Source organism: Barbus barbus, assembly GCF_936440315.1.
Source record: "Barbus barbus genome assembly, chromosome: 41".
Taxonomy (NCBI): domain Eukaryota; kingdom Metazoa; phylum Chordata; class Actinopteri; order Cypriniformes; family Cyprinidae; genus Barbus; species Barbus barbus.
Window position 1 is genome coordinate 7,618,877 of NC_136719.1, and position 14,829 is coordinate 7,633,705.

The window sequence follows — 14,829 nt, forward strand, 5'->3', positions numbered from 1 at the left end:
CCATTGTGTGCACCGTGACAAGAGCAGCGTTGAGTACACCAGAGTAGAATAGAGAGCAGAATAGAGCAGAGTGAAGAATAGTAGACGACGGTACAGCAAAGCAGAATAAAGTTGAGTAGAGTATAACATGATACAGCTGAGTAATACAGTATAAGTAGAATAGAATAGAATAGAATAGAGTAGAAAAGTGTATACTACAGTTGAGTAGAGTACAAAAGAAGAGAGTTCAATAAAGTAAAGTGCAACAGAATAGAGTAAAACAGCGTAGAGCAGAGAATGGTAGAGTACACAGTGTATGGTAAAGTTTAGTAGAATTGAACAAAACAGAGTAAAGTACAGTAGAGTATAAACGAGTACAGTGAGGTAGAGGCAAGTATAGCAAAACATAATAGAATAGAATGGACTTCAATAGAGTATAGTACAAAAGAATAGAGCAAAACCGTGTATAACAGAGTAGAGGTAAAGTTGTGGTAAAGCTGAGTAGAGCAGAACAAAGTAGAGTATAATAGAATAAAGTATTTTAGTATGTTAGTATAAAATAGTCTGTAAAACATATTTATTGTATAGTTGAATAGAGCAGAACAGAAAAGACCACAGAAGAATAGAATGAGGTAGAGCAGAAAAACAGTACAGTAATAGAGTTTAAAATAGTTCAATAGAGTAAAACAGAGGAGAATATGTTAGAGTAGAAGTACGGTAAAGTATGGTAGAGTACAGTAGAGTAGAATAAATTATTGTAGAACAGCATAGAGTAAAACAGAATAGAGCTTAGCAAAGTAGAACAGAGTAGAGTAGAATTGTGTATTGTATAGTTGAGTAGAGATGAACAGAATGATGAAGAGTATAGCAAAACAGAGTAGAGCAGTACAGAACAGAACCGAATAGAATAAGGAGAATATCAGAGGAAGGAAGAGCAGCATAGAGTACAGTAGGTATGTTAAATAGTCTAGAAGAGTAGAATTGAGCAGTGCAGGACTCTGTAGTGTACAATAAATTAGTGCAAACTTTTTATACTAAAAATACATTGCACATTTAAAATACAGTGGGCATATAGACAGAACCTGCATATACAGCAATAGAAGACAGGGAGCTATGTGAAGATGGATGAATATTTGTGTTGGAAATGTTACATTAGAGAGGATGTTGGTCAGAGTCTGTCTCTCTCCTACAGGAAGTGTGCTCTAATGGATCACTGTTACCACTAAAAGCCTGACTCACTGCCAGGTGTGTGTGTGTGCAGATGCAACATTCACAGCTGGTCATGCTGTTTACATGCACATGGTAGTTTTCTATGTCACAAACAGAAAACATCACACACACATTTACACAAAACCATCTATTACAGCCCAAAGGTTTTTAGTTGAATGAAAATCAGCTGTTGAAAACAGATTATGTCAATGTTCGTGCAAGAGTCTGTGAGAGTGTGTTTGACAGTGTGTGTGTGACCTGGGGGCCTGTCACACTGAATCTCTGGTGAGAGTGTGTGAAAAACCCAACAGACACAACTCTGACTGATGAAACAGCTCACAAATGAATGAGAGCTCAGTCTATTAAATACATTGTACATTCATGCCATGTTGTTATTGTAAGGAAGTGTTATGCCCCATAATGCTTTGGTGTCTATTCCCGAGTTTTTCCAGATGGAAATCATCAAAGGCTATGAGGATATGAAAGTGTGATTTTAGAGCCACAGCTGCTACACTCTGATTAGGCTCTAATTTAGTCCAACAATGAAGTTTATGCTATAACGATATAAAGTACTCAACTTCGCTACACTACTCTACTTTAGGCTACTCTATTTCATTCCACTCTGCTTTAGTCTACAGTACTCTATTCTACTCTATTTTAGTATACGCTACTCAAATGTATTCTACTCTAGACTATGGTAGTGTACTTTAATCTACTCCACATTGTTCTACTCTTTGTTTCTACTCATCTACTCTCATCTACTCTCATCTACTCTGGTCTACTCTGCATTAATTAACTTTTCTCAAGTCTTTGTCACTCTATTCTGCTCTATTTTGGTAGAAGCTATTTCTAATTAATTTTAATCTATTCTACATTTTTATACACTAGTCTACGCATCTTGAGGCTATTCTCCTTCACTTTAGTCTAGTCTATTCAACTCTATTCTACTCTACTTTAGTATATGCTAATCTACTTTAATCTATTCTACATTATTCTATTGATCATTAAACTCTTGTCTTTTCCTTTATTCTAGTCTACTAAACTCTACTCTACTTCAGTATATGCTACTTTACTTCAATCTAGTCTAAATTATTTTACTAATCTCTAGACTATTCAACTTTACTTTAGTATAGTCTACTCAACTCGATTTTATTCTACACTATTTTAGTCTAGTCCTCTGGTTTAATAAACCTTTCTAGTCTATGTTACTATATTCTGCTCTGTAGTATAAGCTACTTTAATTTATTCTACTCTATACTATTGTCTACACATCCGAAGGCTATTCACCTTTACTTTAGTATAGTCTACTTAACTCTATTCTACTCTACTTCAGTCTACATTATTCTACTCATTTCTGGACTATTTTCCTTTATTTTAGTCTACTCTTCTGAACTCTATTCTCCTCTTCTTCAGTCAATATTCCTCTACTTTAGTCTACAATTTTCTACTTCTCTCTGGGCTATTTTCCTTTAGTCTACTCAACTCATCTCTAGGCTATTATCCTACTTTACTCTACTCTGTTTTATTCTCTACTATTCTTTGATGAACCCATAGCTCTACTGCACTCTACACTACTGCCCTCCACTCTACTTTACTCTATATCATGCAACAATGACACAGCAATTTAACCAAGTAATCGTTTCAGTGTGTGTTTGCGAATGATCTCCACCTGTCCTGTAGCCAGTGCTGTTTAGGTAAACTCCAAAAGTGCGCGGCTCATGTTGGGCTTGCCAGGAGGGCGAAGAGCAGTTCTCGTTGTTGGTGTAGGTGTTGTGGTTGTGGGCGTACTTCCCCGTCAGCATAGAGGAGCGTGATGGACAGCACATGGGCGTGGTGACAAATGCGTTGGAGAAGTGCGTTCCACCCTGTTCCATGATCCGCCGGGTCTTATTCATGACCTGCATGGAGCCTGGATGAGAGAGAGAGTGAAAGAAGATCTATCATATATTACTCAAGGTGACAAAGTCTGCTCAACCGATTGCGCTGCTTCAAAGAGAACTGACTTCTACTTTTTATCTTCCTCTACACAACACTAGACATCGACAGGATAAAGATATCAGTTCTTTCATTTATTCTATATAGTTTGTGACATCACAGCCTTTAAGAGGAAATGTATTGGTTGTTTGCAACCTGGGAATTCATGTGACACCAGCAACGTGTGTGTGTGTGTGTGTGTGCGGGCATGAATGTGTATGTTTAGAGATACATGATACAGGCTTTATATTCACAAGTCGCACGCTATTTATTAAAAGTATCAATTACAGCATATACTTTTCAAAACCCCGTTGCTCAAATAAACACACAGACGTTTATTTAAATGTAAAGTCAGTAAGATATATTTATTTGTTTAATTTAGCAAGGATGTATTAAATCATTCTATTTATCAAAGAAGCCTAATATTTTAAAATAGAAAAGAGTTTTTTTTTAAGTATAATGATATTTAACAATATTACAGTTTCCACCAAACAAAAATGTAATAAGAATTAGCAGCAAAACTGTTTTCAACACTGATAATATGTTTCTTGAGCAGCAAATCAGCATATTATAATGATTTCTGAAGAATTATGTGACAATGAAGACTAGAGTAATGATGCTGAAAATTCAGCTTTGTATCACAGTAATAAATCACTGTATTTTTGATCAAATAAATACAGCCTCGGTGAGCATACGAGACTGCAGAAAGCCAATTTTGCAATTTACAATATCCAGTTTTAAAAATGCACATTACTTTTTTTATAACTTATGGGAACAAAGTATAGCTAAGAGAACCCACACCACCTACACCCTGATTGGCTCAATTGATATGATCGTAGACAGGAAGTCTAGTTCACTTTGGCCTTTTCAGACAGCATCACCACACCTCTACAGATTCATGCAGAAAGCTCAGCACATACAAACACACACACTGCGTGTGACTTATATAAATATAATATATATAATATATACTTATATAGATATAATATGTCTTATATAATATAGACTTTACACACAAAGGTTAGTATGGATGGACAATACTGTATAAATCAGCATTCACCCAGACAAGCACTCAAGAGGAAACGAGATGAGACATAGACAGTCATCTCTCTGCCACATCCATAATTACAGAGCTTCCACACGCATGTGTGCGTCTGCATATAAAATGAACACTGCCCAGTACTGAGAGGAGTGGGGAGTTTCCTTCCTAATTGAATCATTGTCTTCCGCTCTGACAAAGCCCAAGATGTCTCTTTTTCACCACACAGAGACAGCCTGTAAAAAATAAATGAGCGCCCTCACACACAAACACATTCAACACAAGCAAAGGCACTTTCAGCATTAGTTCCATCTTGTACCTGTAACCCTTTTAGACCGAGAGATCTTATTCTTATTCAGAATCTTAGATTCTAAAGAACAGCTTTGTTTTAGGAGCCAAGGACATGTGACTGTGATTTATTTATGTTTTTTTTTTTTTTACAAGTGGTTAGCTCAGTTTATACTGGTTAAATACATTGAATTAAATAAAGGAGTAGGAAAACACTACCATACAGTACCTTTTAAAATGTTTTTGAAAGAAGTCTGCATTTATCCAGATCAAAAATTGTATTAAAAAAACAAATATTATTACAATTTAAAATAACTGTTTTCTATTTCAATACATTTTAAAATGTAATTTATTCCTGTGATCAAAGCTGAATTTTCAGCATCATTACTCCAGTCTTCAGTGTCATATGATCCCTCAGAAATCATTCTAATATGCTGATTTACTGCTTAAGAAACATTTCTTATTATGAATAAAAATTCAAAAGTAAAATAGCATTTACGTGTAATTTTATGAATGTCTGTACTGTCACTTTTGATCCATTTAATACATCCTTGCTGAATAAAAGCATTACAAAAGTATAACAAAATATTACTCACCCCATTTTTTTTAAAAGTAGTGTATATTTAAATAATTTGACTCTAAAATCTGATTGGATAAACTCTCGTTGGAATCAGTGGATGATTTGATAGTCTTGAAAACTGGTGTCTTTTATCATATTGCGGTTGCCATGTAAAGCATTTCATCATGGTTGAGGGAGTTTTAGGCATTCCAGTGCATGCTGTGCCTAACAACATCCCTGAAACATTTTAAAATCACTGTATGGACTCTCACAGCTTGTTGTTTTATTTTGTCTCCAAAAACCCAAGGATGCTGAAGTTTCTCTTTGAGGTGGCTTGTCATAAATTATTCTAAAGGTATCTGAGTATTCTTTTTCCACTCACCCAATTCAATGTCCTGGTCATCGGTGAGGATGAGGATGATGTTGGGGCGGATGTTGCGCCGGTCTCGCTGGAACCGAGGTTTCAGCTTCTGATTGGACAGGAAGATGGAGGCATGAGCCACCGCCAACACGGCCAGCAGCACCAAGAGCCGGGCCGCCAGCCCCTGCAACGCCATCTCAAGGCTCCCGCTCACACTATAATGACTTCAGCTTGTGGCACCTGTAGGGAAAATGATTACGTTTTTAGTTTCAAATTCAAAATGAGGCTGAGAAGTTCAGTTCCAGGAGATTTTAGCATTTCAGGTTAAGATAGAGGTTGTGTCGGCATGTGGTTTAGCCAGAGAGGTCTTATTTATTGTAAATTATTAATTACCTTAATTGTTAAAGCCATAAGTTAGACCTACATATAAATATGCAGCTTCTCTTGCACTTATATATATGCAGAAGTGCCACTGGCTGCATGGTCTAAAACTCCTGCTACTGTTTCTGGTACTATTTGTGGAAAACAGGATTCAGATTCAGACAAAATACTGAAAAAAGTTGGATATAATGACATAGATGAGATGCACACTTTAACTATAATGCCACATTTTGTACAGACACCTGGACCAACTTAATAATCTGACATTTATTAGTGTTCTGCTCTAAACTCTATATCCATCCATAACACCACGTTCTGCTCAATAAACATCACCGCTCAAGCTTAGAGGCAGAGGAGAAACTTTCACACTGTACAATGAAGAACAAAAATGCACCGTATGTACAAGTTCACTGAATGTTATGACAAGAAAGTAGCTATATATATATATAAAATATACCTTAAACAATAGTATGGTTTCATATTCAAGATTTAATCATTTTGTTTTAGTGCTATTTTACTGAAGAAATTCTGCAAATCAGGTTACTATAAAAAAAACCTTTTCCACCATAAAGAGAAAAAAAAAATTAAGGAAAGAAATGAGATACAAAGTCACGAGATGAAATGTTGAAATTATGACAAAAAAATAAGTCAAGTCATAATTATGACATTTTGCAATTTTGTCATAAAGACCTTTTAATGTTATGGTTATTACTATTTATCTTAAATTAAATTTAATGTAATATGAAATTAAAATTTTTTATCTCAATTTTGACTTATGTTATAATTCTACATTTTTATGATGGCTTTTTAGTATAATTTCTTTTCTCCTAATTTTGACTTTTTATGTTATAATTTTACCAGTTTTATACTAATTTGATCAGCATGATATCTTTTGACTTTTTAATCACAAAATCTGAAATTTTCACAGCGAATTTGACCATTTTTTGGTTGGTTCTGAGCACTACTTTTCTAGAAAACAAAAGTATACCATGCATAACAGCGTCTGGATATATGTCTAGTTATAATGCTCTACTTTATTAATATTTTGATAAATACCTACCTTTATAATAAATAGAAAATGCATACAAACTCTTTAAATAAAATCCACTTGACCATGGGCATCAGTAGAGATTTATATTTGTAATGACAATAGTGAATCAGACACGTTTTCGCACTTGAAATGTGTCTGTTTAGTGTATTTGCCCCCCAAAAATCTTATTTGGGTCCACGGTGGGGAGTTTATAAGTTCAAAAAGCTCTGCCCTACAACTCAACTTAAATTAAACCATTGCCTTTCCACAATGAGAGATGATGAATCGTGCTTGGTATAAGCTGCCTCTCTCATTGAGTTTATATTATGGTCGCCATCTAATTTGAACCCAGTGAATTAGGATCTTCACACAATGCGATGCAATGTCTAGGGTAAGGCTTTTATTGATGCACACTGCTGTTTCATGCACTGTAATCATTTCTTGAGCATGAATAATTTAATAAGATGGAATCCCCTTCTCAGCTGCTAATCTGTGCTGGAAAATAAAACCCCACCCATTGCTACCCACCATGAGCTAAATACACACACCACGCACACAGCAGGGACTAATCTCAAACCAGGGGGAGAGGGGGGGGGGGGGGGGGGGGGGACTGGAGAGCATAAACAAGCGGAGGAGAGCCAGAGAGCAATAACCAGAGGAATCAGGCTGAGCTGAAGAGGAGTAGCGTGAGCTGGAGAACGTAAAGATGTCACATCTTTGAGTCAAAGAGCAAATCCATGCTGAGAACATCACTTTCACTGAATTATCACACACAGCGACTCTTTAATATTGTAATACTCCTCTTTGTGAAATTCAAAGCAGCTCATGTCACTTGTTTCTCATTCTGCTATGCTGTGGTTGTTGCTTTCTAGGTGCACAGAGTAGGAACTGACAGTCATGCTGTCGCCATATAAATATGATAACTAGTTGCTTTATTATAGTGATGTACCCAAGTTAAAATTCTGGCTGCTATGGTATTAATTTTTACTTTCTGGCTGATAATTGGTAAACGGCTGATATTAAAATTGTATACTATTTTGTTCAAATACATAAAAATAAATAAATAATAAAAAAATTATGTTTTTAACTTGATTAGTTTTCAAAATAATTATAATTATATTAAAATTAAGCATTATAATGTACAGAATGAAAAATGTATATTCTATAGATATAATATTCTGTTGGATATTTTGAGATTTGATGAAGCTTACATTTAACAGTTTGATTAAATTATTGTTTTGAAATTATTTTAATAATAAACTTTGAATGAGTGTTAGATAATGGCTAATACAATCGAAATATAAAAGTTTAGGATTACATTTAGCGATTATGACAAAAAGTCTCAATTATGAGATACTAAGTCATAATCATGAGATAAAAAGTCAAAATTATGACAAACAATTAATTATGACATGTCATAAATATGACAAAGTCATCATGACAGTCAATTTTGTCATAATAATGGCATCATAATTATGACTATTTATCTCATAAATATCACTAAATATTAAATACATTTTCATCTCAAACATGTTTTTGTCATAATTTTGACTTTTTGGTCATAATTTGTTTTTGTTTTTTTGTATCTTAATTACAACAATTTATGTAAGAACTATAACATTTTATGTTTTTTTTTTTTGGCCATAATTTCACATTTTTGTTATAATTTTGACTTTGAATGCCAACTAATTATAACAACTTTTTTAGTACAATTCCTTTTCTCAGAATTGTTACAATTATGATTTAGCAAAGCAAGATTTTTGTTTTTACATGGCAGAAATTGGCTTTCAAAGGTAATGTTAAATCAACCACAAAATCATTTACACAGCTGTAATTTGCATAACAAATACATCCATCTATCTATCTATCTATCTATCTATCTATCTATCTATCTATCTATCTATCTATCTATCTATCTATCTATCTATCTATCTATCTATCTATCTATCTATCTATCTATCTAAAATAAAAAATATGTTGTACATTCCTACCTAATTCAAAAAAATTTAAAAAATGCAATAAAATGAATCATACTCTAAACAGTGGAAATAACACCTGATTAAACTGGATTGTGGGAGGTTTGTGAACAAGACGCAGGTTTTTGCACAGAAATGACGCATAGTTAAGAGGCACAATGTTTAATGTATTCACCCCAGACCGTTTGTACACGTACCAGTTCTCATCCAAAACACAACATACAGATGTCAGTCCGTGCTAATTCAAACTAAATCATGCAACAGACTAAACTAACAGCTTTGCTGCTTTGATACACAGATGGCAGAATTGAATTTATTTTCTTAATTACCCTTCAACACAGAACTACATGACAGACTGTACTTTCAAAAGTTAGTGGACCCAAAATTACACTGAAGGGGAAGAACAAATTATCACCTTTAATTTGAAAATGCCAAAGGGTAAATAACTCATTAACCATCCCTATATACATCAACCTACATAAATCTTCAAAAAGACACTGGGCTCCATTGAAGAAATTTAATTCAAAGCTGGAAATAAAATTACGACATTAAATATTTCTGATTCTATTTCTAGTTTACTAATCATATAAGAAAATTTGTGACATTGATCATATGACGGTCAGATGTTCTTTGGATCTTCTCAAATCACGCTGGAGAACAAGAACATCAGGTTTCACACAAACTTATGGAGTCGAGTGCTGCTGCCATTAAAGCAAAAAGCTGACATACACACTAATTATTAACATTCTGATATTCACATTATTTTGCATTCAATTTTTCACTGTCATGCTGATTATATAATCTGTATTAAATTTAATTCAATTTGAAAAATGCAAAAATCAGTTTCCACAAGTGGTCTCAGATCACTGCATATCAATCTGTACAAATTACACGTGTAGTATGCATGTCTGTCATGTCAGTTGACTTAGTTTTGAGGATACCGGGAGCATTTTCATACCAAGACAGCTGTGTGCCTCAAGGAAAGCAAAAGAAGGAAAGGAAAGAAAACAGACACCAGTCTCTGAGGAGACAAATCACAAATCCCTTTAACCCTCCGAGACATTAACACAGCCACAAAAACACCTCCTCCATCTCTAATCAAAACACTCCGAATCCACATCCTCATTCATGAGCACCAGAATTCCCACAAAAACAGCACAAAAAATGCATTTCCTGTTAAAAACAATCATGCAGAACTTGTAAAATAATGTTATTCTTCGCATAACCAATAGCGTATTGATGAAAAGACATGTCTTTGATGAAACGCTCACTCTTTGGTGCTCGGAAAGAGCCTTTAGCACCGTGAGAACGGCCAGCAATTACTGTTATATTTGTGGAAAGTCACACTGACATTTGGCAGATTGGACCAAGGTGGTCAAGGTCTGCAGAATATAATTATAATAATATAATACTGGGAAAATATAAAGCACATGATAGAGTCTAATAGGTAGCTTGCGCTCAGTCATTACGGTTTTTCTATTTTCGCTCTACGTGATCTGTGTCTCTCTTATTTTACGACACAGATAAAATTAGCACGAGGAGCGTCCAGCTGACATGACTGCCCCTTACATGTGTATTCAAAGTAAGATTCATAAGATGAGTAAAAGAAGGTCCGCAAGACATGAATCACAAAAGGAGTTTTCCTGTAGCGAAGTGAAGACTAATACTATTGCAAACCATTTCACTTTCAAACACTCTCTCATTCGCTTCCCTTGGCTTTCGTACACTATACTGTACACTTTATCTGCGTTCCTAGAGATTTCACACTTATGGCTACTTTTGTTTGGGACACAATATACGGTTACCCAGCTCATAGAAAGACTGAGACAGTCTCTTTTACGGCTAGTCCTCACAGGAACTGTAAAGACAGGGGGTTTACTCGAAGATTATATACAAAAGAACAGGATATACTGAACACTGCTATTACTGCTTGAACAGAGACTTTTGAAGCATTTACTATCAAATGTAAAAATAAGCTGCAGGAGGATGTGCAGTTTACAGAGAGTAAGGTGTGTTTTTACACAATTCTATAAACACCAATGGTCTTTAATTTACATAATCTAAACAAACTATTCTTCAGCCAAATTATATAGTTTGTGGTTGCCAAGCAACACAGCAAATAGGTGCTTTAATATAGCATGTGTATGTTTTTTGGGAGTGCGTTTACATGGTTTTACAGTGGATATGAATATGGCTTATCCAATATAAATTTAGAGCCGGAACTATCCGTTTTATAATCTACTCTGAATTTGAAAATATGTGATTATATATCACCATACATTAAAATTAATACTTGTAGTACATTTTATGTAGTATTGACAGGTATGTTGCAAAGTAAAATGATCTACTTTATCTAATTTCAGTCTTGAATTGGATCTACATTTTAATGTGAATTTGAATTTTTTAGGAATATGGATTTAAATGTGAATTTGAATTTCAGTGAGTCTGAATTGTCTCTGGATTTACATGTGAACTGTGAACTCAAATTGTATCTGAATTTGGAAACAATCATAGTACATAGTACATTTGAAGTGTATTACAATTATGATTTAAATATAAATCTGAATTGAATCTGTTTTTGCATTTACATTTGAAATCTGGATTTAAACGTGAACTGTGAACTCAAATTGTATCTGAATTTGGATTTAAATAGACAGAACGTGAACTGTATTGTGATTTTGATTTAAATATAAATCTGAATTGAATCCGTTTTTGCATTTACATTTGAAATCTGGATTTAAACGTCAACTGTGAACTCAAATTGTATCTGAATTTGGATTTAAATAGACAGAACGTGAACTGTATTGTGATTTTGATTTAAATATAAATCTGAATTGAATCCGTTTTTGCATTTACATTTGAAATCTGGATTTAAACGTCAACTGTGAACTCAAATTTGATCTGAATTTGGATTTAAATAGACAGAACCTGAACTGTATTGTGATTTTGATTTAAATATAAATCTGAATTGAATCCGTTTTTGCATTTACATTTGAAATCTGGATTTAAACGTCAACTGTGAACTCAAATTTGATCTGAATTTGGATTTAAATAGACAGAACGTGAACTGTATTATGATTTTGATTTAAATATGAATCTGAATTGAATTAGTTTTTGCATTTGCATTTGAAATCTGGATTTAAACGTCAACTGTGAACTCAAATTGTATCTGAATTTGGATTTAAATAGACAGAACGTGCACTGTATTCTGATTGTGATTTAAATATAAATCTGAATTGAATCTGTTTTTGCATTTACATTTGAAATCTGGATTTAAATGTCAACTGTGAACTCAAATTGTAACTTAAATTGAATTGCATTTGGGTTTTGATTAAAATATAAATCTGAACTGCATGTGGATTTCCATTTCAATTTAGTTTTAGAATTAAACAAATTTTGAAGCTCTAAGAGGTTAACATACTACAAAATATAAAAACAGAGCAGAATTTAAACAGCTTACTAGCCTGAAGTGAGCAGAATCTGGGTTAATATAGAGTCCCTCAACACAGGCACAAACTCCCAACTTCACTTTTCAGGAAAACACCTCTCCTCCACTAATTCTATACCTCCTTTCCTCTACTCTCACCTCCTCGCACAGCATCTCCCGCTTGTTATCATTGTCATCCCTGTCTCTTTCTGCTCTCAAACACCTCTCTCTCACGTCTCCTTCCCTCCGTTTCGTGAGTACCTCATGGTGTTGATGTTAGATGCCTCGGTCTCTCTCGCTCAGTGCAGCTGCTCATCCCACAATGAAGTAGAAATATCCAGATATGGAGCGCGAGGGCTACGGGACCATCTTAATGGGATCCTTGATAACAAGATACGGTGGTAACACTCCACACGCAGCACTTACTCATCTGTCTCTGTAGGTCACTGCGCTGTAGCTATATCCCTCTCTTTCTCTCTCTCTCTCACGGTTGGAGTCACTCATGTGCGCTTCTCTCTCTTCACTTGCCTTCTCCCCCCCCATCCAGGCTCTCTCATTCTAGCTTTATCGCACTCTCTCTCTCTCTCTCTCTCTCTCCCCTGCTATAATTCCATTCCCACTCGTCTCTTCTCCACTCTCTCAGGATTGATGTGTTGTAACCTTGAGCTCTGCTGCTTTCAATTTATTGTCCCTCTCACCCCCGTCCAGTCTCCCATCTTCGGTAAGGGTTAACAGAGCATCGCGCCGTAACAAAACCGAGGACGAGGGTCCCATCTGCGTCCCGTTTATGCTCCGCCAACCACGCTGCTCTGCATAGGGGCACATTCATTTACATTACATTATATTAACAAGCACCTCAAATGAAAGCTCTTGCTATTTATATTTACATGAGTTCTAAATGAAAGCCCGCCACATTTAAATTGAGATGAATTACTGCAAGAGCTGCCGTTTTATTTGAGGCAAAACGGTGCTTGTATTTACATACCAATGATTTGTGCATGCAAACTGAATGCAAATGGATTGTAGCTGGGGTTTGCTTAAACTCACTGTGCCAGATGTGTTGAAGAGGCATTTGAAATATAAAATATTAAAATATATAAAAAAATATATTAAAAACATAAAATTCTAAATATAAAAAAATATATATATATATATTTTTTTTTATAACAACTTATAAAACATTTATAACATTTATTACATTTTATAACAAATAAAAATGTTTTTGACTAAACTTAAAATACATTTAATTTAAGCCATAATATTCTCATGGGAATATTCTAATATTCTCAAAATATGTATAAGGGGCTAATCATTTAGAAAATGGTTACATTTCTTTGTTAACAATTTTTTTTTCACTCTCTAGTTCATTTTAAATAATAATAATAATCTTCATCATCATAATAATATTATTTATATTACTCTAATAGCCTATTTGAGTATTTATAATTTAGCGCAGGTAAATATACAGGTAAATATATGAATATAAGTAATTAATCTATTCAATCCACTACATGGGCAACATTTTATAGCAATTTTATTTTCCTTTAATAGCTCATTTTAAATTGGTTTGTGGTTTGAAAAATAAATTTTTAAAAGTACAAATATTCAGTGTGGTCTCTAAATGAATATGAGCTCATAAAACAATGATCAAAATGTTGCTTATAACAATTTTAGATGAGATATAGTACCTCGTCACACCGCAGAGCATGTCAAAATCCCAAAAGCACTTCATATCTTTCACTACTCATTGACTACTAGCTAAATGCTGTCTTTCTTAAACAGGAGATAAATGTGTGGTGTAAAGTGGTTTGAGTAAAAGACAACCACACAAGATAAAGCCCAGATAACTGAAGAGGTTTTGTGTGTAAAGACCCTGATGGACTATGGTCGTCTTGGGGCAGAGAAGTATTGATTCAACACACACACACACACCCAAACACATCCTCACAGACAGAGAAATGACGACAGACCAGACGCACTTCAGACATCTGTCTATGATTGCGAAGCCAGCTGGAATTTTCAACTTAACCCTTCGCTATTCACAACTAATCCCACAACTATTCTGCCATGAATTTCCAGAAAAATGCTACAGTTCCCACTGTGAGCAGTTCAACAGACCGTGTCTTTGTTATTGTCAGAGAGACAGAGAGAGAGAGCGAGAGAAAAGAACTGTCAAATTGTCTGGCCTTTCTTTTTAATTAACTTTGTCCATTTGCTCTTCTTATCGCAGTACATAAAAAGATGCCACCCAAACAGACACACAGAGAAAGAGAGTGTGTGTGTGTGTGCGTGTGTGATTAAACATAAAAGGTACTTGAATAACATGCCGCTTATTAATAAACGAAACAAGAAGACAACGCACTGAACCCATTTTCACACACTGCGGCAGATTCACATCTAGAAACTAGTAAACTAGAACTAGTCCAAAAGAGTAAATCCAACAATATAGGATGGAAGGTTTCCAAACACTTTTCAACACACATTTATTTTGTATTCATTTATTAAATTGGTATTGGTTGATACTTAATATTTAATTTTGCTGCTCATTCCCTGATTTTTACATTTAGGTTAGTTTCGCCATTTATTCTCACACAAGGTTCACCTAT

At 34.5% G+C, this 14,829-nt stretch overlaps 1 protein-coding gene across 6 annotated transcripts in view; it reads right to left on the reverse strand.

The window, feature by feature from the left end:
* LOC306860696 (extracellular sulfatase Sulf-2-like) overlaps nt 1-14,829 on the reverse strand; it is a 178,221-nt gene that overhangs the window by 30,057 nt on the left and 133,335 nt on the right. For 3 of the 6 annotated variants that reach the window (XM_079402523.1, XM_079402521.1, XM_079402520.1), the window contains exons 4-5: nt 5,431-5,649; nt 2,858-3,097 (exon numbers count right to left, since the gene is read on the reverse strand). In XM_079402523.1, coding sequence (XP_079258649.1) covers nt 2,858-3,097; nt 5,431-5,605 — 415 coding nt within the window. In that variant the 5' untranslated portion in view covers nt 5,606-5,649. Of the gene's footprint in view, nt 1-2,857; nt 3,098-5,430; nt 5,650-12,484; nt 12,722-14,829 lie in introns of those variants that run through there. The other 3 variants (XM_079402524.1, XM_079402522.1, XM_079402519.1) reach the window with 3 other exon arrangements.